The sequence below is a fragment of the Protopterus annectens genome, chromosome 6.part1, assembly GCF_019279795.1.
Source record: "Protopterus annectens isolate FY-2018-M chromosome 6.part1, PAN1.0, whole genome shotgun sequence".
NCBI lineage: Eukaryota > Metazoa > Chordata > Ceratodontiformes > Protopteridae > Protopterus > Protopterus annectens.
Genome location: NC_056738.1, coordinates 488,884,962 through 488,910,299, shown reverse-complemented (window position 1 = coordinate 488,910,299; position 25,338 = coordinate 488,884,962). Strand labels below are relative to the sequence as shown.

The 25,338-nt window shown below is 38.4% G+C and overlaps 1 protein-coding gene across 1 annotated transcript in view; it reads right to left on the bottom strand.

The window, feature by feature from the left end:
- The window catches only part of PIKFYVE (phosphoinositide kinase, FYVE-type zinc finger containing), a 3,858,188-nt gene that overhangs the window by 397,820 nt on the left and 3,435,030 nt on the right, over positions 1 to 25,338 (bottom strand). The window contains 1 exon segment of the mRNA XM_044075403.1: positions 21,586 to 21,680. Coding sequence (XP_043931338.1) covers positions 21,586 to 21,680 — 95 coding nt within the window.

The window sequence follows — 25,338 nt, the reverse complement described above, 5'->3', positions numbered from 1 at the left end:
AAGACATTTCTCCTGGAAGACTTCAATCATCAGTCCATAAATCGGCTGTCCTTCACCCCCAGTGGTAAGCATGCCCAGTGCGTTTCTGACTTTATGAAAGAGAAATCTCTTCACTAAACAGTTAACTTTCCTACTAGGGCCTCCAACAGTCTTGATGTTGTCCTCATCAATATGGCCCCTTCTTGCAGCCCTTGTCTGTGCATCACTGTCTTTCATTATATCATGTTCATTTCCTCTAAAACAGGTGGTATTGCCCCTGCATATACCTTGACATTTCAAGGCATCTCAAGAGCTAACCTTATACAGTAACTAGATGACTTAAGTATATTTAGCTGCAATCCATTCCAGTAGACACCACTGCCAGAGCTGCTGACCATGCTTTTAATTTCTACTTGAATTTAAACAGAACAATGCTATGTCAGTTCCAATCTGCAGTAAATGTACTGAGAATTAAAAAAAAAAACACATTTATCCATGGTGGTATCATAACAGGAATAAATAAATTAATGCTGATAAGAAATCACATTCTACTCACCTTTAGTGATCAGACAAGCAACCTGACAATGATTTTAAAGAAAACTGAATATGAACTAAAACCAGACAGTGAAAACAAAAGTAACTATGAACCCTTTAACTTTATCAGGATATTAAGAACTATTACTTAACATTGTTTTGAACTTATCAGCAATGCTACCTATTCAGAGCTAAAGGAAATGCACAATACTCCAGCTGGAAAATTCAGTGCCAATTTTACTCCAACCAAAGTTATAACTGCTGCACAGATGCCTCACTACCTGCAGCCCCCCTATAATGTAAAAATTCACTATTGGTCAAGTCACTTTTGCCCTCTCAAAAGTTAGGACCACCAAGTGCAAGGGATAAGATATCATACCAGGCTGTCTGATTACTAGCACCAAATATGGCCAATCTGAACCCATATTTAACCTGTTTAATACAAGCCTCTTCAAAGGTTAAATTGCCAAAGTCTGAAAAATAACCATCATAACACCTTTACATAAAGGGTGACCCAGCTCATGACCCAGGAATGTAAGTAATCAGGTTGATGACTTCCTATTTTATGTACTTGTGCATTGTTGATAGTTTCAGTCTTACTTCCCCAGCAGCCTCTTTTCAGAGGCAACCCAAGGTGGTATTCACACTGGTCAGGGGAAATTTGGCCAGGACATTAGAGAACTTTACCTGCTCTTTGCAGTAGGGGGAAGAGATGTGTGTTACACATCCTGACTCCCGGTTTCCTGTCCAGGCATGGAGGCAGCCAGGAGGAACAGGAAGAAAATATAGCTGCTGACAGCCAAGGTAATTTTGAAGTTAAATGTGTTGAAAAATGAAGAAAAAAATGGTAACATTGCTACCAGAAATGTTTTCAGGTGATGAAAAAATGTTGTCTGCTGATGGTGAGGAGATCAGACAGGAGATGGAGCTAAAAGCAGTGGTAGAGATGGATGCAGAAGAAAATTTCAAGAAAAATCTGAAACGTCAGAAAAATGTGTTCCGTGTGCGAGATGAGTATCTGGAGGAGCTGATTGATTAGAGTGAGCCAGAAAGTGGAACTGCTGTATCCTGGAGCAACATTACAGAAAAAAACAGAAGAGGAAGAAAAAGAAAACAAAAAACAGCCAGAGAATGTTCCAGAAAAAAAATCCTATGCTCCAAACGGTTGAAGGAAAAAAGGAAAAGACAGACATGAAGTAAGTAAAGAAAAAATATGTTGTTTGGGTGAGAAGTAAAAAAACAAAAAGACCTGGACAGATATGAGGTATGAGACAATGTTACTTATCTGGGAGTAAAAGCTGAAGATGTAAGAACTTTCAGTTTTAATAACAAAGAAACTTTTTGTGACTTGTTTTTTTGAAATTGGCCAGGTTATGGAAAAAAAATGTTGGTGGGGCCTATGAAAAAAGAAATCAGAATTTCCATTGCCAGAATATGTTTGTGCAAGCTTTTTCCAGGCAAAAAAATTAGTTTAGAACTGAAGTGGGAGCCAAAGAACTGAGTGAATATTTGTTGGCAATATGTAAAGAAGCGGTGGACACTACTAAAAATCATTGATGAAAGAGGATTATGGGACTAGGGGTTGGGAATGTGGAACAATTTTAAAAATGGAAAATGACAATGTGATACACATGTTGTTGTATCTTTCGGTATTTCCAGGTTAGGGGTCGCCACAGTGAAACTCCGGTCCGCTAATGATTGGCAGTACATTTTTACATACCGACTTGCCAGGCCTGACGCACAACCTTCAATGAAGGTACGCCCATTCACACGTCTCCACACAGAAGACGCTTTAGCGGAGAATCGAACAGGACAACGTCTTACTGTGAGGCGACAACGCTACCGCAGCACCACTACCGCAGCTACAACAATGTGATACACATACCTAGTATTAATGTGTATGGCAATAGAGGTTTTGTGAGGTAGAGAGAACAACCAAAGACTTGTTATTTTTGTGGAAAAAGTGATCATTTAATTAATGAGTGTGACAAAAAAGATGTTATTTTTATGTGGTCAGACAGGTCATAATGCAAAGAAAATGTAAAGTGAAATGTAATACAGGCCATCCATGGTTAGCATCTGAGGTAGGAATACGAAAAAATGAAAAAGAAAATGAAATTATATAAGAAAATGAGTTAGAAAAGAATCTTACACAAGAACACAGCACAAGAAAAAACACAGAAATTATATTTAAATTTAAAGGAAAAGACAAACAAAGAAAAAGACAGACAGATGGAACAAGTGAAGAGTGGCCTACAGTAAAAGGTAAGAAAAATTCAATAGGAAAGAGTTACGGAAAGAAAAAGAAATGTTAAAAATATATTGGTAAGAGAGAATAAGAAAGGTAAGGAATAAGACTATTATTCTAATAGTTGTTCTATAAAGCTGAAAATATTAGCTCTGAACATGAATTGTATGAAGAATATTAAGAGAAGTATTTTACAATGGTGTGCTGCAGTAAATGCGTAAATAATATTAGAAGACATTAGCATGCTAACAGAAAAAGAAAGGGTGCAAACATAAAAACTTTGGAATAGTATTGTTACTTGGAATATAGGCAAAGAAACATGTTCAGGTATATGTATATTATGCCAAGAAAATATAAAAATATTAGATATTACAACAGTAGAACTAGGCTGAATAACAGTAGTGGATATAAGATGGTAAAAAACAAGTATATAGACTAATAGCTTTATATGTACATGTGACAAAAAAGAAAAAATGTTTAAATGTATACCTAATTATGTTTGTGTGAACAAATATAATAATGACAGATTACTTTAATTGTAATTTGAGAAATAAAAAGAATAGTTGGGATGTTAAAATGGTTACTGAAATTAAGTGGAAAATTAAAAATATGGGAAAATAAACACTGGACTTGCAAATGAAAAGAAATTAAGACAGAAATTGAGTATGTTTTGAAATCAGAAGGCCTAAAAATTATACAGAAAGGAATTAAATATAATGGGTTCTCTGGCCATGTGACGATTTGGATAAGAATTCATGAAAATGTGGAATATATTAAAATAGGAAAAGGTAGAAAATGAGTAAATGAAAAAGAGTTAGATTCAGGAGAAAGAAAAAAAAATTATAGAATTATGGCAACATATCAGTATGAAATTTTTTATGAAAATTGGACAATATGGTAGATTCAATTCAAAAAGAAATACAAAAGTATTTTTGGAATGTGTAGAAAAAATACAGTAAAATTGTATTACAGAAATTAAAAAAAGAATGTGATAAAGAACAGAAAAGAATGGCATGTTAACATATATTTTTATTTGGCGGATCTTTAAAAAGAGATAGAAATAGATAAGAAAGCAAGAATGACGAGATAAAGAAATAAAAAAAATTAAAGAATGTAATAATTTTTTGTGGATGCTGTCCATAGGAAAATTACCAGTAGAGGCAAATATGCCATACATGAGAAAACAGGATAGAATACATCTTGTGTGCTTTAATAAATGTAAAGAACTGGAAACTAGATAGCATGCTTTTTTTAAAAAGAGAATTGTGGAAAGATGTATGTAAATGTGATTTGATTAAAAGTTATTTCAATTCTAACAGGGACATGATAGAGTATGGGTTTTATGGGACAAGATCCCAGAATGAAACTAAGAAAATGGACAGAATCATATTCTATGCAACATGGACTATATGGAATGAAAGACTTCAAGAAATCACATACAATGGAAAATGGGCATTGACAAAAACATTAGAAAAAGTGTGGTTTTGGTTTTAGATGAAAGACTGGACGGGAATACTTAAAATGGAAATATCACTGTATTGAATTATGTTAAAATATGTAAAATATGTACTGCATATATGTATACAAATTTAAAAGCCCCCCCTACTCTCTGGATACAGGGACTGAATTCACTTGTTATGCATCCAGTCCTGGAGCAGAGGCAGCTCGGACAAGCAGGAAGTTCAAAAATGAACATGGAGGAGGAAAAATGTGTTTTTGAAGATTTGGATATGAGTGGAGCTGTTAACTGAACAGCTGTAGAGCCAAATATGTCAAATAATGAATATGAGTTTAAGCAAAGTGAGGAGAATGGAGAAGGAAGAAAAGAAAGTGAAGAAGACTTGGTTAAAAGGCAAAAAGGAGGAGTCAAAGTAGGTACTGTGGATTCAGAGGAGTAATTTCCGCAAAATTTGTTTGCAACAGATTCTACAACACCAGTGTGTGTTGTTGCAACCCTCCAGTAAGAGGGGTTGTGGGATATTTATTTGAAAGAACTAAGCAGAGTGAACTGGAAAGTGAGAAAGCAGCATCATGTGGTGAAATAATGGATGGAATGCAAGAAGTTGTTGTTCAAGAAATAAGGCAGGAAGAAAATAAATTGTATGCACAAACAGTAAGAAAAGGTAAAAGAAGAAAAGAAAAAAACAAGTAAGGGATAAGTAGCAAAGCAGAAAAGGAACTGGAAAGGTTATGAAATATGGGACAGCATCATTTCACCACTGTGTATTGAACCCAGAGAGATACAAGTATTTATTTGCATTAACAAGGATACTTTTTTTTTTTTTGAGGAGGCGCACTATATGAAAAAATTCTTAGAACAATATGAAATTAGAAAATGAAAATCCTTGGAACTTAGATGTTGTGCAAGGATTTAATAGAGAAGCAAAAAAAAAAGAATATTTATACAATTTTGTACTGAAGTTGAAAGAGAATTTAAAAGACTAACAACTGTGTGTAGAGATGTTATGGACATTACAAAGTTTTATGACAATAGAGGTTTATTGACTGGGAATATGGTGTTATACTGAAAATGCAAAAAAAACAAAATAATACATTTGCCTATTAAAATTAATGTGAAGGGGAAATAAGGGATTGGTTAAATACTGGGATCAACCAAAGGCATGTTTTCTTTGTGGTAAAAATGATCATTTAATTAATAATTGTACAAAAACAAATGTTTTATTTGTGGTAATATTGGTCATGAAGCAAAAAAAATGTGAGCGAAAATGTGTTTTAATAGAGAACACTTAGACACAAAAAGAAAGTACAAATGAGGCAGTTATAAGAATGGAAATAAAAGAATATGTGAGGGGAAAAAAAGAATAAGGAGAGAGTGAAGAATTAAGTAATTCAAGTGATGAAGGGGAGGACAAATGGGTAAGAGTTAAAAGTAAAAATATTCCATTGGGAAGAGAGTGAAGGATAGAAAGCGTAAATTCAAAAATATAGGAATAGGAGATAAAAAGGAAAAGGGATAAAAGCATAGGAACTTTTTTTTTTTACAACGTGAGAATCCTATCCATAAATGTGAATAGTATATAGAATGTTCAAAGGAGGTTAGGGGTGCTGGGATGGTATAGACTGTTAGATATGGCTATCATAATATTAAGAGATGTACGAACAACAGAGGAAGACTGCTCAGGAATAGCAATTTTATGTAAAGAAAGTAAAGAAATTCTGGATTACACATTAGTAGTATTAAGAAGAACATTAATAATTAGATATAAACTGGAAGAACCAAATATATAGGGTGATTACACTTTATACATACACTTTACAGAGAGAGATTATGTTTAGGAAAATACTTGATTATGTTAGTGTCCATATACAAGTAATAGTAGTGGGAAAACTCGATTGTGACTTAAGATGTAGAAGAAAAGAAGGGACAGATATAAAAGGTCATTTCAGATATGTTCAAAAGTAGTAAAATTTACTTGTGGAAAAACAAACATTGGACATACAAAAGGAGTAATTTGGAAAGTGAAATTGATAATTTTATAGTATCAGAGAGTCTAAGGATATTACATCAACAAGTTAAAATTACAGGTTTTTCAGACCATGTAGCAATCTCTATAGAGATTCAAGAAAAAAATAGGCTATGCAAAAATAGGTAGGGGTATAAAATAAGGAGGAGGATAAAAAAAAGTAAAAGCTATAAAAGCAAGAATGAAAATATGTGAAAAATATGTGGAATGTGTAGCTTTTTTGTGGTGGTTGTCTATAAATAGGCTTCCAGTGAAGACAAATATGCCATATAAAAAAATAAAAGATAGAGTTTGTATACATTGTGCAGAATTGGAGACCATTGCACGTGACTTTCTGAAATGTAAAAAAGTACATCAATTGTGGGAAGAAATATGTGGTAAAGAATGCTTAAAAGGGTTGAAAAATGTTAAATGTATGAATATGGACACGAGATAATACGGATACTATGAAAATATGAAACAAAATGATGTAGACAGATTAGATGAAAAATTGTTTTGTATGATGTGGATTGTCTGGAATGAAAGAATGAATCAGATAAAGTTTAATGGGAAATGGGTACTGTCAGAAATTTTGAAAAAAAAATAAGATTTTGGTTATGGAAAAAAGACCGGGGGAGTTGAAAGTTTAAAAAAAAATTAAAATATGTGAGCATAGCCATGGAACATATAAATTCTGATCATACAAGCTTAGACAAAGAACCTCCAATTTCTGGACTCGCATCAGTTTGGCTAACTGAGGCAGGAGGAAACATCTAAATATGGTTTTCTGGCTATATTCATAACAGCAGAAGGACTAATTGCCACATATCAACTTAAGAACCTAATTAAAATCCAGAAAGTCCACTAAACGTATTAAAAAAAAAGAAATTGTGTTCAGACATGCACAGCATAAAATGTAATTCATTCTAACAAATTTAACCACATTTTCTTGTCAACAGCAAAGAATCAGCAGACAGTTTTAATAAAGGAGCATCACACCTCTTCAAGAAAGCACTAAAACTGGGATAATGGGCACTTCAATTTAAAAAAAAGACAAGACTTGTTATTTGTATTTTGGGTAGGGGTTATTTTATTTAATTATTTTTTTCTGTTACCACCCCTTCTCCTGGCATGGCCATAAGCCTCAATTCAATACTGGTATATTCATGTTCCCAAACAGTGTGGTCCTAGACCACGTAGACAACACTGTTCTCCAAGAAAATCTAGCAAAGAGAGTAAAACAGGTTTATCGAAACAGTCATCCATAAGTCAGTTGGGGTTAAAACACTATTTTGAATATTCCTAACAACCGCCCTGCTGGCAAGAAAGTATACTGCAATGTCTGTTGTAATGTTTATGTTTATCAAGCATTTACTGTCTCTCTCTCTCTCTCTTGGAAATAATGATTCTGTCGAAGATGGGGGGTGCAGACTAACACTTTCCAGTTTGAAAAATTCTTAAGTGGTTCCAGTCTGGAGTTTTTTTGAGGTCTTAAAGCTTCTCTCATCAAAATTATTTTGTGCTGCACAATTATCTCCTGGTGTGTGTTTAACAAACAAAATAGAGGTGATACATTACATGACCAAACTTAGTTTCTCTTAGCAAGACAGAGAATACATGATTAACATTCAAGTTCCACAAATGCACCTTCAAAATCAAAATCAGTAGCATTTTTAAACGGATGGAACAAGGAAGATGATTTGTTTAAGGGATCTGGTTGTACAAAACTACTTTCTTCTAACTGCACTATTAAAACAACAGTACATAATAGATAAGTGTGGACACTATAGCAGTAATGAGTTGTGTACTTTTCAAGAGTTGCCACATATGAAGTCAGTTGCAGAAATAGATTGGCTGAGTTAACAACCAAAATCTATTAAAGGATAAATGTTTTTCATTTAACACAAAATATAATCCAAGCAGTAGGAGTGGGTCAATAGCTGGAACATGCGCTGCTTTAAAACCTCTTTCTCCATGGGAAGCAAAACAGAACTACAAAACGTTCTCAATTTTTTCAATTACAGCTCCTTCTGAAGTTACATATTTCTTCATTCAATGAAGCAGTACAGTTGTGTAAGTAAACTTTCCATAATAGTAGATGTTTAAATGATCACTTCTCAGTAGCCTTAGCTATATGGATTATATCCTGTATAGGATATAACAGCCAGCCAGCTTCCAAAGCTTCAGGGCACCTTCCACAGGCCAAAACATCAGTCAGCTTGAGCTGAGCTGACTAAAATGACAGGACTGCATGCCAAGACCTTTGGAGCTTTGATGCCAACAGAGAGAAGGAGAAGAGCCAATACTGAACAAGGCTAAGAAAAAAAGAAAATGTCAAGACCCTGGCATAAACAACACATCAAAAAACAAGGGGACTGAGGGAGGGACTGGCTACCGCAGCAGTGATCACTTGAACATCTACTCTTATGACAATTTCAAATTACACAACTGTACTATGTTTGACATACTGATCACAGTAGGCTTACCTATATGGGTAGATTACCCTAGCTTAGTACATTTGTAAAGTGGAAGAAGGGTCCAGAAGCCCCTGGAAAATGGTTCTAGTAAAGCATGATCTAGATCTAGAGAAGGAATCAAGCTTGTAATGTTTTGTAAAAGTATACAGAAGACCAAGTTGATGCTTCTAGAATACTTATAGAATCCAACCCTTTCCAAAAAGCCACACATGAAGCCAAGGCCCTGGTAGAGTGGGCCTTCACTCTGCCTGTAATAGTTCCATTGGGGTGAATATAATAAGATAATAGCCTAATCATGATGGTAGGAAGGAAGATGGATATCCTCTGTATCTAAGAGACAAGGTGGAAGGGCAGTGCAGCAAAGCCACTTGGCTTGGGATCCTCACTCAACTACTCAGGAGGAGGACAAGCGAGAAATGGTTTGGGAACTGTGATGAGGGACTGGCTTCAGAAGACAGTGAGTGAAGTCCTCAAATGTAGTGACAGACTCATAGCAATCAGACTCAGGTGTAATAACACAGCAGTATTCATAATCTCAGCCTATGCCCCACAGCAGTGTTGTGATAGTGAGGAAAAGAGTGCATCTGGACAGCAGGTACAGGACCTACTAGATAAAGCAGGACAACAAGAATTGATGTTGATAATGAGTGACCTGAATGCACATATCAGGATATATAGAACAGGATATGAGGACCATCTGAGTAGACATGGGTGGGGCAACAGGATAAAGAAGGAGAGGCCATTCTAGACTTCTGTCTGGCAAATGGCTTGATGGTAGCCAACACATGTTTTAGAATGATAGTCACAAGATCACATACAACTCCGGTGGACATCCTCCTAGTAAGGAAAGGGCAATGGGGTACAATCAGCAATTGCAAAGTCTTCCTCAGTGAAACAGCCATCCCACAGCATAAACCACTGGTTGCCACAATCAGCAGCAAGTAGTGGTCAGAGAAAGATCTAAGGTCAACAAAGAATAGGCCGAAGCCCTGGAAGTTGACTGGAGAGAAAACACAACAGTTCAAAGAATTTACTCAGATCTCTAGCACCTCAAGAAGAAGAAATAGTGGAGCTGAACAATGGCAGTGCCTCAAAAACTGCATGTGTAAAGGCCACAGAACGGATATGCAGTCAAGCCAAGTATGGAAATAAGGTACATAACGAAAGCTGGAGGTGGAATACAGAAGTCCAGGAAGTCATCATAAGAAAGGAGAAGTGCAGGAAAAATTGGGAGATGAAAAGGACAGACCAGACTAGGAAGGAATTCTGGTTAGCTAACAAAGAGGCTAAGATAGGGGTTGCAAAAGCAAAGAACAAGGCATCAGAGGCACTTGACCAACATCTAGAAAGTGACTCAGTGGATAGAACAGAGAGACTCGGGTTGCAAGGCAAAGACAGAAAGATTAAGATAGTCGTACTTTCTTCATAAGGGATGCCACCAACAACCTGGTCTTCAGTCCACAGGATATCAAAGGCAGATGGAAGGAATACTTCCAGCAGCTTCTGAATGAAGAAAACCCCACATAAGCTGCACTGCCCCAGACACAGCCAACTGTGACAGAAGAGAAATAATACTAAGGAAAATGAAGTCAGGGAAAGCAGCAAGCTCAGGTGAGGTCAGAGCAGACTAGATCAAGATGAGGGGTGAGACAAGGAAGGATGTATCCCAGAAGACTGGAGAATATGCATATTAGTGCCAGTGTTCAAGAACAAAGGGGACATTCATAACTGTGGGTAGTGTAGAGGTATCAGACTCCTATCGCATTGCATGAAAGTTCTGGAGAGGGTGGCTGATAAATACGCAGAGCAGTAGAAAGTAAGAAGGAAAAAGTACAGTTTTGTACCTACCATAAATGTAGATGTTCGAGGATCCACATTGCTGCAGTCCTAACCATTGGGTAGTCCGCTGTCCAGTCGGCCCGAATACCAAAGTATATGGCTGACGTCGGTCAAGGCGCATTAGACTGATGTCAGGACGTCAGGGTACTAATGCGCATGACCAACGTCATATCCTCAGTCTTTTCTTGCCCCAGATGTCAGAAGACCCTAAAAGACAAGACAAGGCCCAAACCAAAACCAAAAAGCCCTGCACCAAACATATATACAATATATACAATAATATATATTAACTCACACCACCACCCCTAAACAAAGAGGAGAAGGAGGGAGGGTAAATTGGACTGCAGCAATGTGGATCCTCGAACATCTACATTTATGGTAGGTACAAAACTGTACTATGTTCTTCATTCCACATTGCTGCAGTCCTAACCATTGGTGGAGAATCCCAAAGCAGAGGTAAGGGAGGCTGGCAAATCATAAGGAAGCAGGAGCTGTCAACATGCCTTGCAAAATAGCTGTGGCAAAACCAGCCCTAGATTTAGAGTAGAGAGGAAGGTGGTAATGCTTAGAGAAAGTATGCACTGAACTCCAAGTAGCTGCCTCCAAAATATCCTTAGTTGCCTCCCCCCTTAGAAATGCTGTTGTAGTGGCAGTAGCCCTAGTGGAATGAGGTCTAATCCCAGCTGGAATTTCCTTGCCATGATGGGAATAACAAAATGAAATGCAAAACCCAATCCACTTAGAAATAGTTTGCTTAGACACAGGCTTGCCCTGAGAACTCAAAGCAAAAGAAACAAACAACTGCTGAGACTGCCTGAAATCCTTAGTCCTGCTTAAATAATAACGTAACTGCCTATGTACATCTAAAGTGTGTAAAATCTTTCCCCCTTATTTTGGGGATCTGCATAGAAAGTAGGCAAATGAATAGTTTGGTTTAAAGCCACACTAGAAACCACCTTAGGCATAAAGGAAGGATTAGTGCGTAATGATACCCTATCCTTATGGAAAATCAAAAGGGCTCTACTGCCATAAGGGCCTGCAACTCAGAAACCCTTCTTGCAGAAGTAATAGCCAACAAAAAGCAGTCTTCCATGACAAGTATTTCAATTCAGCAGTAGCCGCTCAAAGGTAGAGTAAGTTTCTCCAACACAAAATTGAGATCCCAAGCAGGAGTAGGAGCTCTACGGGGTCTTATATTCTTTGCCCCTCTAAGAAATTGCTTGAACAAAGGATGCGAAAACAATGGTGGGTCACAATCATAGTGAGCTGAAATTGCTGCAGCGTGAATCTTGATGGAAGAGAAAGACAAACCTTTGTCCAGTAACTCAGTAAGATATTGAAGAGCCACACTCAAATTTGGCTCAGTAATCTCCAAATTGTTTGCTGCACTCCAAAACAAAATCTCTTCCATTTTCTCCGTACACTTTCCTTGTACTAGGTCTTCTGGCTTCCATAATCACATTTAAAACTTGCTGAGGAAGCTGAGACCTGTCTTTCAAAACAGAATATGCCAGGCTGTTAGATGTAGAGAATGAAGCTTGACATTGAGCAGATGACCGTCCCTCTGAGACAACAGGTGTGGAATCAAGGGTAAAGGCCATGGAGGCTTCCTTACCAGACTCCTCAGTAATGGGTACCAGTACTGCGAGGCCAATCTGGAGCTATTAAAATCATCCTTGGCTTGTCTTGTCTGACCTTTAGAAGCACCTTTGGAAGAAGAGGCAGAGGTGGAAAGGCATACACATGAAGATTTTTCCAACTGAAAGAAAGAGCATCCACTTTCCAAGCTGTGTGATGAAATCCTTTCGTGCAAAACTTTGGCAGCTGGTGGTTTAGTGGAGAAGCGAACAGATCTATGTCTGGAGTTCCCCATGACACTGTCAATGTTTGAAATACATGAAGATCCAGTTTCCACTCGTGGGGATCCATGATTTGTCTGCTTAATACATCTGCTAAGGAGTTCTGTGCTCCGGCAGAAACCTTGCCTGAAGAGTTAGTTGCAGACTGAGCGCAGTCTCCCATAAAATCATTGCTTGTCTGCACAATGGGTAAGAATGTGTTCCCCTTGTTTGTTGATGTACCACATGACAGTTGTGTTGTCTGTTAGAATCAACACCTGCCCTGGAAGAAGTAACTCCTTGAAAGCAATTAATGCAAACTGAACTGCTAACATCTCTTTCATGTTGATATGTAGATGCTGTAGTCTGGCAGGCCACTTGTCTTGTATCCACTTTCCATTTAGATGAGCTCCCAAGCAACATCTGAGGCATCTGTCGTTAGAATCGGACTTGCCTCTGGCGGGTCAGAGAGTCCCTTGTTTAGGTGACGAGCCCACCACAAAATTCCTTTTGAATGCAAGGTATTATTTGAATGACAGTGTCCAAATCCTGGCAGTGCTGTGTCCACAGATTTTGAGATACCATTGTAGCTTCCTCATATGCAGTTTGGCATTGGGAAGCACCAGAATACAAGATGCCATGAACCCTAAGGCTTGAAGGACTGTCCTTGCAGTCAGCCCGGACTGAAGAGATAGATGATGGAAGTAACTGGAAAGATTCTTTTGTTTGTCCGGGTTAAAAAGGCCATCTGGGCTGCTGTATTCAGTCACACCCAGAAAGCACATGTCTTGAGAGGGTACTAGGACTTTATTTCGTTCACAGAATACCCTAGGCATCTTAGCACTGCTATGACATATTCCAGATGCTGTAGAAGATCTTCTTTTCTTGAGCCAGAATCAAGCAGTCGTCAAGTAAGGATAGATTTTCTTTTTAGCCTGATGTAAGCTATCACTGGAGTCTGAACCTTCGTGAATACTCTTTGTGCAGTAGATAAGCCAAAGGGCAATGCAGAGAACTGATAATGAGAATTTCCAGCTCGAAAACGCAGATACTTCCTGCATCTTAGTCTTATTGGCACATGAAGGTAAGCTTCCTTGAGATCTAAAGTTACCATCCAGTGATCTTTGCCCAGCAGAGGTAAAAGCTGTTGTAACGTCAACATTTTGAACTTGGGAATGTCCAGATAAGTGTTGAGGATAGATAAATCAAAAATTGGTCTCCACGTGTTCCTTCTTTGGTACTAGGAACAGGCGAGAATAAAATCCTAGGCCCCTTTCTGGTACAGGAACTGGCTGAATGGCCCCTATTTGGAGTAACAAAGAAATTTGCTTGTGAGCCTCTTTCCTTTGTGGAGGAGGCGCCTGGCATGCCTTTGAAAGGGGCAAGGTATGGAAATAAAACCTGTAACCGTGGTGAATGATATCCAAAACCCATCTGTCTTGAGTAATTAAATCCCAATTTTCTTTGAAAAGAGACAGTCTTCCTCCCAAAGGAGCTGCCAGTCGAGAATGCTCTGGCAGCTGAAAAGGCAGGTCATTGGGTCTGGAAGGACTGACCCTCCCTCACCAGAAGTCTGAGCAGGAGAACTCCCTGTTCTAGGCCTAAAAGAACCTTGAGCTCTGCCCCGCGTCTAGACCTACCCCTAGACTGGGAATCATGGATATGTCCATCCCTTAGTAGGCCAATTTCTGCTAAACTTTGGAGGCTGCACCTGCAAAAATCTTTGACAGTCTGCATAGATTTAGCCTTGTCCTCCATTTTCTTTAAAACTGCTTCCACAGGCGAACCAAACAACACATCAGACTGTAAAGGAGCATCCAAAATCCTTGTTTTAACATGCTCAGCTAAATTCTGATCCCTCAACCAAGCGTGCCTGCGAAGAACAGAACCAGTGGCAGCCACCCTCGAGGAGGCCTGCACAGCATCAAAACCACATTGCAAAGAATGCTTACCCACTTGTTCAGACACATGAACTAAATCTAGCAACTCTTTACACTCAATACCTTGAGCATCCACCTTAGATTTCAATTGTGAAAGGAGATAATTCTGATATTTTAGCATGTGAAACTGACAATTCAACGCCTCATGGCTAAAGTGGAAGAAGTATACACTTTCTTACCCCATCTATCCAAAGCCCCTTTCTTTATCAGAAGGAACAGGATTTTTAACAACAGAGGCCTTAACACCTTTAGGCCCCTGAGAAACAATTTCTGGGTCTGCCCTAGGACTCTTAAAAGATACTTATGAGCTTCAGGCACCCTATAGTACCTATCAGGTTTAAGGGGCAGGAGGCAAAGAATCAGGATTCAGGAAGCCTCTGCAAAACATCTTCCACCACATTCAACACAGGAGGTATAGCTAAGGGCCTATGCTGGGGTAAAACAAGAATTCCTAAGCCTCTTCCTGGAATCAGAGAAATCTTGGCTTCTTTAAAATGCTCCCTCATGGAATGGAGAGTCTCTGAAAATGAAAAATCCTCAGGAGGAGAAGCTGAAGGAGTGGAATCATCCACATCGGAATCAGAATAATGAGGAACTCCTGCAAGTCTTCAGCCGAAGACTCAGAAGCCTCTGAACACTGTTCAAAACTCTCAAACTCAGACTCCACCCTAGGCCTCTTATCAGGAGGGGGCATAGAACCTCTAATCATAGTAATCAAATCCTCTGCCATTTTAAGCATATGTTTCTTAGGCACAGAACCTGAAGTGCTAGGAGAAGCCCCCACTGAAGCTAAACTTGGCCTACCTCTCAAGGAAGTCTTGGAAACAGAAGGAGGCTCTAACTGCCTTAGGAAGAGAGGGAAGAACAGCTACCTGAGAAATCCCATCAGCCTGGCCTACCTCCTGAGAGGGCACATCCTGTAACAGTAAAGTCTCTGCCTGAGACTCCACAGAAACTCCTGGCAAAACCTCTGGCTCCACTGAGCCTTCTAAACGTCGGGACTGCCGGTTCTTCAACCCTAGGCTTTGCTGCTTTGTCCTTGCGCTTTTGGCTTCCCAAACACTAACCTGGCACAGTCTAACCGTCTCTTAATAGTGCGTTTGTTAAATCTAGCACAAGCGGCATCCAACAACGTGCTCAGGCCCTAAACAAGGTATACACAAAGTATGGTAATCCCTATGAGGTATCTGTTTCCCACAAGAAATACAGTTATTCACTTTTTCTGACATCCGTTAAATACTGAGGCAAGAAAAACAAAATGTTTAGCCAACTTTGATTCGGTCTGAAACTCCGACTTCAGAAAATTTCAGAACGCCAACCTGCACTCGCAAAACTGCTTCTGCATTGGACCATGCGGCAAAAACTGAGATGTCATTACCCTGCCTGACATCAGCGCCTTGACCGACGTCAGCCATATACTTTGGTATTCGGGCCGACTGGACAGCGGACTACCCAATGGTTAGGACTGCAGCAATGTGGAATGAAGAACATCGAGCAGTTCAGATTCAGATCAGGATGCAGCACAACAGATCCAATGTTTGCAGTGAGACAGAAACTTGAGAAGAAGCTAGAAATGAGGAGAGAGTTCAATGGGCATTCCTAGACTTGGAAAAAGCATATGACAAGGTCCCAAGAAAGCTGATTTGGGCAGTTCTGCTGTGCTAAGAAGTCCCAGAAACATTGGTAGAATTAGTACAAGCTATGTACTAGAACTCAATGATTCAAGTACAAACAGTGTTCGGTCTTACAGAGAGTTTCCCAGTGAGGTTTATACTTGTAACAGACTTCATTAGCAAACGGGTCATACGTGACAGATCAACAAAGTTGCCATATGCAATGTGGCATTACATAGACTCTGAGCAAGAACTACAGCAAAGGGTAGGGGAATGGAAAACTGAAGGCACATAGGATGAAACAGTACAGCTAAAACAGTTGTAGTGGCAGCAAATGGAGGAATCAGAAGAAGCTGAAAACTGAGATAGAATGGAAAATAGTGGAACAGGTTAACAGCCAATCTGGTGAGGATGATTTGAAACAGACAGGAAGAAGGAAAGAGAAAATGAGGGTGTTCAGCAAAGAGGTGGATGGATTGTGTGAGAGAAGACCTGCGACAGTCAGGCATGAGTGTCAAAGAATGCAGGACAGTGGTAATGACTAGGAAGAGATGGCGACAGGTGACATGACACCCGAACCCCATGTAGAATATGGGAAATGGGGTGGTGATGATGATGAATACCTTAAACAATCATTTAGAAACAGTCTTCTTTGACACAGGTTTTCCCTTTCTCTTGCCTTCACAAGAAATTAACAATTGATCTGAAGATCTAAAACATTTAGCACTAAGACAGCACCTGATTTGTCTGTGGACATTTTAAAGTTCAAGAAATAAAATGGGGAGATGGACAGTTTGGCTAAATGTAAATTCAGATATCACTTTAGTCATAAAAGGAGGACTAGTTAAAAAAAACTGCCTCTCTGGAAAAGGAGATAGAGTTTATTCATCCTAAGAACTTGCAACTTAAGATACTCTTCTTGCAGAGGTCAGATCAGTAAAACTGGTTTCCATGTTAAGAAGCTCAAGTCAGCCAGGTTAGTTAGTTCAAATGGAGCAAGCATTAGCTTCTCTGACACAAAATTAAGATCCCAAAGAGGTGGCGGGTCACTAGTTTTCTTTGAGGCCTCTTATGCAAAAACACTTTCAAAAAGATTTTTATAAGAAAATGCATGGAAAGTGGGGAATCCATTGGAAGACATACTGAAATGGCAGATAAATGAACCTTGACAGGGAAGTAATAAAGGACACAGGACAGCAACTCTCAGAAATACTGTAAAAACATAAAACAACTAACCCTGAATGGATGTTGGTTATGCTGCTGAAACTAACTAAAAAACCTTCACAATTTGCTAACATACAATTTTCTAGTAGCAGGCTTTCTTGCCTCCATTAGCACCTGCTGAACTTCCTCAGTCAGTACACAGTTGCCTCAAGAGAATTAAGACCCTATCATCTACACAGTGAAATTAAGCTGACTGGTGTTGGGGTGTATTACACACCCATGATCTTATGAGAGTAGATCCACTCTGTGAGAAAGCTTGTGGCAATTGACCCTGGCCATTTCCAAAAGGGAGAACACTATTGCCTGGGTCAGAAGGAAGTCACCGCAATGAACTTGGAGGATTCCTTGTTAATCTTCAGAAGTATCCTGTATATCAGTAAAAAGGGTGGAAAAGTATACAGCGACATTCCTGTATGAGGAAAAGAGAAGTCATCTGCCTTCCATGCCTTCTTGCAATGGAGTCCTGGAGCAAACACCTGCCAGTGGATTGCTCAGAGAGGAGGCAAATAAAGTCTACTTGAGAATCTCACCACAGATGGATCAAATCTTGGGAGAAGCCTTGATCTAGTTTCCATTCATGAAGGTCTGCCCTTGTCCTGCTCCTTTTGTCTGCCACACAATTTTTCTGTGATAGAATGCAAGATGTCTGTTGATTGAGCAAAGCTATAGCACAAGCCAGCATGGCTAGTCTGCAAAGGGGATAGGACCTGGGTCCCCCTTGTTTGTTGATGAACCACGACTGTGGCATTGTCTGTAACAACCTGAAGCATTCCTGGGGACCAAAGGCACAAAACCTTAAGAAATTCCTGAAGTCTGGATGAACAGGGATGTGACAAGCTTCTTAAAATCTAATGTAACCATGAAAAATGAATGAGGAAGAAGTAACAGATTGTGAAGTGATGTCATTTTAAATTGGGTACCATCACAAAAAGGTTTAGGAAAGGCAGAGCCACAACTGGTCTCCAAGCATTTTCCTTCTTTGATGCTAAAAACATAAAAATGTTTCCTCACCTGGGAAGGAGGAACTGCTGCAAGTACTCCCTGGGACATGTGATGAAGGACAGGTAGAAATAAGTGGCTGGTCTGTTGGATGATGAATTATGCCCAGAAAGAAGGAATTTCCTCTCTGCTGCCATCTGTAACCCTGATGGGTGGATGATCTTCAGAAACCATTTGTCTAAAACTGTTTCCCAAAGAGAAAAATAGCGATTCAGACTTTCTGGAAGGGAAAGGGGGTTGGGCAGGGTGAGAGAGAACAAGGTCACTTGAATACTCATCATGACTTCTTGGACTGTCATTGGTTTTGAGGGTTTCCTGAAATTTTTTAGAACACCTTTGCCATTTCTTCTTAAATGTCTGTTTACCTGCATTTTGTTGAGACTGTTTTGTGTCTTTTGCCACAACTGGATGATGGGTTAGATAATCCTTTAGAAAATTTTAAAAAGGAGGAATGAAACATCTTGGAGATTTCTCTATATCAACTTACCCCTTTTATCACACTTTTTGATCACCTCTGCAGCAGAGGAACCAAAACTAAATCTCCACGCAAAGGAGAATTTAAAATCATTTTATACAACATTTTGTTAGATTCTGAGAATGCAGCCAGACAAATCTCCTCAAAACACTACCAGTGGCCACAGCCCTGGAAGAAGTACCAACTGCATCATACACACATTGTAAACAATGAGTAGTGACTTCTACAACTGAAGAAACTGAACTATTTAATACAGGTATTTCCTCACAAGAAGAAAATGCAGTCAAATCACTCCTCATATTTTTTTATAATTAGAATACATTTTAAAAGAGACTGACAATTCAAAATTCTGAAAATCAAATTTGCAGAAGCATACACTTTTTCCTATAATTATAATCTTCACATTTTTATCAGAAAGAGTAGGATTAGAATTAACTAAATGTTTAGCAGCTGTAGGATTGACTAAAGCTATAGCTGCTGTGTCAGGTTTAGTAAGAGTGTATAAAAATATTTAAAAAAAAGATTGAAGAACTTTATACATTTTGTCTACTTTTAGGGGCAGCTGGCTGACTATTGGAAAAATTGCAGACAGTAACACACACACACATCCTATAAAGCTGACAGAATTGGAAGAATGGACAAAGGTTCTGGAAATTCCTTCTGTGACACCTCATATTATTTTCTAAGAAACAGAATCCTCAGTGTTTTCTCAATGAAAAACACTGGCACCTTTTGGAAATGGTCTTGGAAAGTGAAACCTATACTGGGAGAATCAGATACTGAGCTCTCCTCTGAACCTTAGAAAAAACCCTATTATCTGTTTTATTATATTCCAGCCCAGATTCAGAATCTTGAATTTCTTCAGAATGAGAGGTATCCCCCTTTCTTTTACCAGAAACCACTTCAAAAAGGATCAACAGCCTGAATTAAACCCTGAGCCAGACCCAGTAAGCTACTTCTGTCTAAGGAAATTTGAGGAGGAGAAGATACATGTTTAGTTTTCTGTTTCTTTTTGACAGGAAAAATGAGACCAACAGTGTTACTAATGACAACAGAAGCTTTTTCAGGGATGGGCACAACATTCTGACAAAACAGGAAATTATTCCTTGATCCTTCTCTCAAGACAAACAACAGTGACTCTGCCTTGCCCACTGAGGGGACTCCATCAGCTTCAGAGGACGTGGCTAACCCCCAGTCCATAGTGGCTTTAGGTGCTACACTAGAGGGATCTGGGGTAAAAGATGGATAAGTTTAAGGAATACATAATGGCCACAGCAGTCACCCACCTATGGCTGACACAAACTGCTAGCCTGCTGTAGTGGCAAAAGTTGTTTGTTTAACTTTTTATTTGTGGCTGGAAGAAGGACTGACCATGTTTGTTCCATAGTCAAGCAGAAAATGGTGCCCAAGGGAAAACAAGCAGCAAAAGCCAGTAAAAATTAATGTCTACAACAAACACTTATTGCCATTAAAAAACATAGTAAAAGCATTTAAACACTTTGCTAGCCCAAAAAAGAAAAAAAAAAATCACAATTTCTCCACAAAAAATGCTTTTCAATTACTTTACTTAACTTTTAAATTGATAGGAAAAATGTGTGCTCTTGTTTAAAAGTACAATAGTCCACAACAGTCGGTTAAAACACAAACTCAAAGCTTAAAAACAAATTTCCTGAACAGGAAAGTGTTAATAAACAAAACATTTTTAAAATGGTAGGTTCCCCTAGGGGGAATTTATCAGTCCTGCAAAAGAAAAATACAAGCAGACAAATTACTGAAAGCCTCAGAGGTGCATACTCTTTGGCAGAAGGAAAGCTCTGAAGGGCTTGGCATCCAAAGCTATCCTTTTAGTCAGCTCAGTTTGAGCTGACTTGACTGACAGGGCATATGAAACGCGCCCTGAAGCTTTAGAAGCTGGCAAGCTATTATATTCTATGCATGATATAACCCATATAGCTAAAGCTACTGCAGCAGTGACCAAATGATGAACATATGTTACTTACAGTCTTAACTGCTAAGGTTTTCAACTCCAGATCACACCCTTTTCTTGCTTAATCTCCTTTTACTATCCACCTTTCCTTCTGCTCGTTCACTAATCTCTACGCTACAGTACTGTGCAGTTACCTTTTTCTTCTCTCCCCAATGTCATCCATGGCAATTTCTGTTTCATGAATCAACTTACTGTAAAACAGACATACCTGTATTTTAAGCCTCTGTGTATGGAATTTTATGTCATTCCCTCTTCTCCTGTACACCAAATGTACAACTCAGTAGATCAAATGTGCTGTAAACATGATATCATTTTTACTACTTTGATGTATCCAAGTACTTGCTGTATTACATATCTGATATAATCCAGCTACGACCAGATATATACGACTGAAAGGTGCTTTAACAAAGTATTAGTTTAAAGATGAGCACACTTATGCAACCAGCTTATGTGACATTTTTATTTTTTATATATTTTTTCCTAATAGATTTGTTTTGTTTCTCAATTGAATTGTACAGGTTATGGGTCACAGTAAAGGTGGGAAAAGTTTTGAAATGATTTATTGTGGTCTCGTTTTTTTATATCACAAAAACCTGGCTGTGTGCGCTTGTCATTACAGTAGGCAAGTTTAAAATACTGTCAAGAACTGGAATGATGAGGAAGTAAGGCCATCTCTTTTTTTAACAAAGACATGAGTTGATAGTATATAACATGACAGTAAGAGGCAGTCACACACTAAAAAAAGCTATCCATTTAATTCTGGAACTGCTCCTTCTCCAAGAAGCTCGTTAAGAATGAACTTATTAAAAGAAAACCACAAAGGTGTCTCTTTCCGGTTCTGAATTGAGTTCTTACTCATCTCTCTGAGAGGTACACTTGCTCACGCACTCAAGCACACACAAACAAAAAACACTGCATCTTCCATGGCCAATTAACTAAATACATAAATAGAAAAGGATAAATCTTACTTTGGAGTTCTGTTTCTGTGCTGCGGTACAATGAAGTACTGTTCATCTCATGTTGGTGTGCAGGGCTATTTGTCTTTGGTCTGTTATCTGAAATACTGCAATACAGTAAATGAAAGCAAAACATTACTAACACACTTCAGGTAAACATCTGTTGGATGCTAAAATAGATATTAGCCCATCAATCAACAAGTGCAGTCTGTACTGAACCAGAACTGGAGAAAATATTTTTAGAACTATACTTAACAGACAAATAATAAAATTAGTAGGTTGAATAAATTGATTTAATAAACTCCTACCATACAAAATGTTATGACCCATTTTATTCAGCCTTGCACACAGAGAAAAATGAAAAAAGTTGGCAAAAAAAAATTCTACTGTGATTTAGGTTACTGCTGCAGTATAAACAATAATGTGCTTTGGGTATCACAAAGCTTCTATGAAAAATAACAAGGCTGTCATGAAGACTATTACTCGAGAAAGTAACAGATATAGTCAAAGCACCAGATGATTTATGTGGACTGTGCATAGCAGTGTCCTAGGATTCAGTCCATCCTCTCTATCGATCTCAATTCAGCACTCTTTTCTGAAGATCCAAGGCTCAAGATGCAGGTGCCCTATACTGTCAGGATATGTCTTGTATATATATATAGACTACATCTAGACTTTAAGGGTCCCTCACAAACCAACAAAGAAAAAATACATCTGTTATATCTAAAAGTGGGACCCTCCATAATGGGACCTAAGCTTAAGTTGAAAACCAGGCAGTAAGCATAATGGGTCCTAAAATTAGGTTGAAACCCAAGCAATAAATCCACAAGGGTAGAGGAGTCAGAGGACACCCGAAAGGATAGTGAATCAGAAGGTTGAGTCCTGAAGTTGAACTGTAGAGAAGAAAGCCTGCTTTGTAGCATCAAACTGGAAACAGTAATGCATTCAGAAGATATGAAGAAAAGTCTAAACAGTCATGGAGCAGATGTCTACAATGATGGCATTCTTGATACAAGTAAATGAGGCAATCACAACTCTTGTGGAGCTGCTTTTTACTGCAGCATTTTTTTAAAGGGACAGCAAGGTGAGTGATGGCAGAAGGTAAATTAGCTTGGAAATCTCCTTGGAAAGGAGTTAGCTCAAAGGGATACCCAATCCTTGTGACAAAGCAGATAAGGTTCCCTACAAACAAATGGCCTGCAGTTCCATGATCCAGAGTGAAAGCCATAAGGCACAGCATTTTCGAAAGAACATCAACACTACAAAGCATGTGGGCCTGAACACAAGACAGTAAGCCTATCGGTCACAAAGCTCAGAATCAACATTCAGGAGTAGCTTTTCAAAGGAGAATGAAGATAAAGAACTCATTTAATGAGCTGCTTAACTATAGCAGGTGTTAGATCATAATCCTGACCTCCATTAGGTATCAACAGACAAAAGCATCTGATGTGTGCCTTGACTAAGGAAAAACTGAAGCCCCTTTCAAAATTTTTACCCTGCCGCATGCCAACCATCAGACCCTGTTGGTCAATTGGCTGTTTTGCTCCCCAAGCATGAAAGCAACAGTCAATCAGAGAGACTGCTATCAGGGGTGGTTCAGGCTTTACTGTTTTAACCCCTAACCCACTAAGTTGTTCACGGTTTTACATGCAATAAGTGTCATCGAGTGCATGTCACTTGCACAAAAACATTATGTAACCACTGAGGAAAGCCCTGCCACACACTTTGAATCAGCACTCCAGTAGGGTCTCCAGTCTCCACCAGGGATTCAACCACAGGACACTGCAACCTGGCTATGTACTCTTATACTTCCCCCCACGAGAGATAAAATCCAACAAAACTGCAAAAGTTTTCCCCCATGCCACCTCCAGCGGGCTCCCGAGACACTAATCAAAATCAGTTTCCTTGGGTCACTGCTGGGGCTTTATCCCTCTATGCCAATGAAGCTGGCTATGGAATAAATGAAATTCAAAGCATACAGGTTTTTTTTTTAATAAATAACTATTCATCACACTGTTAACTTGTGATGCAAATGTAGATAACATTATCAATGGAAAATATATCATAACACCTTCCATTATCATATGCATGCATTATGCAATTTCCAACATAGTTCTATTCTTATACTCTTGTGAATTAGGAAAAAACACATTTTAGTTCCTACCAACCTACGTATTTTAGTAATCTACTTGAGAATTATTTTTGCATATACTGTTTCCTATCAGCATTTTCATTTAAACAATACAGATGCTCACACAGGAAAAAAACAACCAACTTAATTTTGTATTAAATTTAAATTTAGTCTTTTAATATGAAGAAGTCTATCTTGGTTTAGACAATAAATTTAAGGTCAGGTTTTTGCTTCTTTATGGTAGTTTTTGTTTTATTTATAATCCACAATAAAGGAGATTTTTTATATTCCAATTACCTTCAAATCATTATCATTCTAGTATTATTATCAAATGCTGATCTCCCTTTCACAAAACCATACTGATCCATATCTATCAGCTTTGGCAACTTTTTTTTTTTTTAGCTAATAGAGACATAAATGGCTGCCTACTGAAATACTGGGACTCAGAGTCCTATAACTGTGCAAAAAAGACTAAGACTACAGGAGATGACTAAATATCAAACATCACGCTTCTCCTTTAAACTTCTTTTTTAGAGTGTGGGTGGCAAGCCTCTACCCCCCCCCCCCCGCCAACTTATCCATACCAACTCCAAAATTACCATACTTAAGAGAAAAGGGAATAATCAAAAGAAAGTGCAATTTCAGACCTAGTAAATGTAAGCCCAGATTTTTGATCTAAGTCTACAGATTTCAACAATCTGCCTCGCATTTCAAAGGGTTACTGACATAAAAACAGTAATTGCAATTTAAAATCAAAACTGGCCCAAATATGACAAGGTCTGCAGGATCCTTAACCTGAAGTTACCCATGCTAATTCAGATGTTTCAGCCTATGCTCCTACTTACACTGTTTGCTGTCTGTTCTTTTGTTACATCTATTCCACTTTACAGAAGTGAAACACAGCTTGAATGCTTTTAGTAAACTAACTTTTAGCTCCAAGAAAAATACACTGGCTACCTTTAAATTCATAAGCTAGACTGTGCACTGTTATGTTAAATGCATTAAAGTATTAAAGCTGCTGAGGAGGTTACTACTTACTAACTTCCTACAGTTTCAGACTATTCTTCACTGAACTGCTTGCCACTGCAACCATTAAATTTTACATTTCTTTCAGCAAACATAGCTCAGAACACTCAAAACTATTTACTTACAGATTGCAGGCAGACTTTCTACAAGTAAAAGCAATCAAAAAAAAAAAACAGCTAACAATTTTGCAGACTTTTCCTGGCCAACTACTTACACATCACTTCCACTGTAGGCATTGACATATGGAATAAAAGAAAACAAACTAACGACTTTGTAGATGCAAGAAACCTAGCAATTTCCATCCCTTTCACCATGTTTGTCATTACTTTTCAGATGATTTGTTGCCTACTGAAATACTGGGACTCAGACTACAGAGTCCTGTAACTGTGCAACTAAAGTTGTTGCAGTACGTCCATGAACATCAACATACTAACCATACATGGTTTTGGCAGGAATCAATCCATGCATAAACAACTACTCTAGATTTACAATGACCACACTGTTTATCGCAGAAATTGTCTCTGTTAAATGAAATATTTTGTCTATAATTAGTATAACCAAAACTTTCATTGTCATTTTTTGTTTTAAAAAGGGTACTTTTTTTTTAA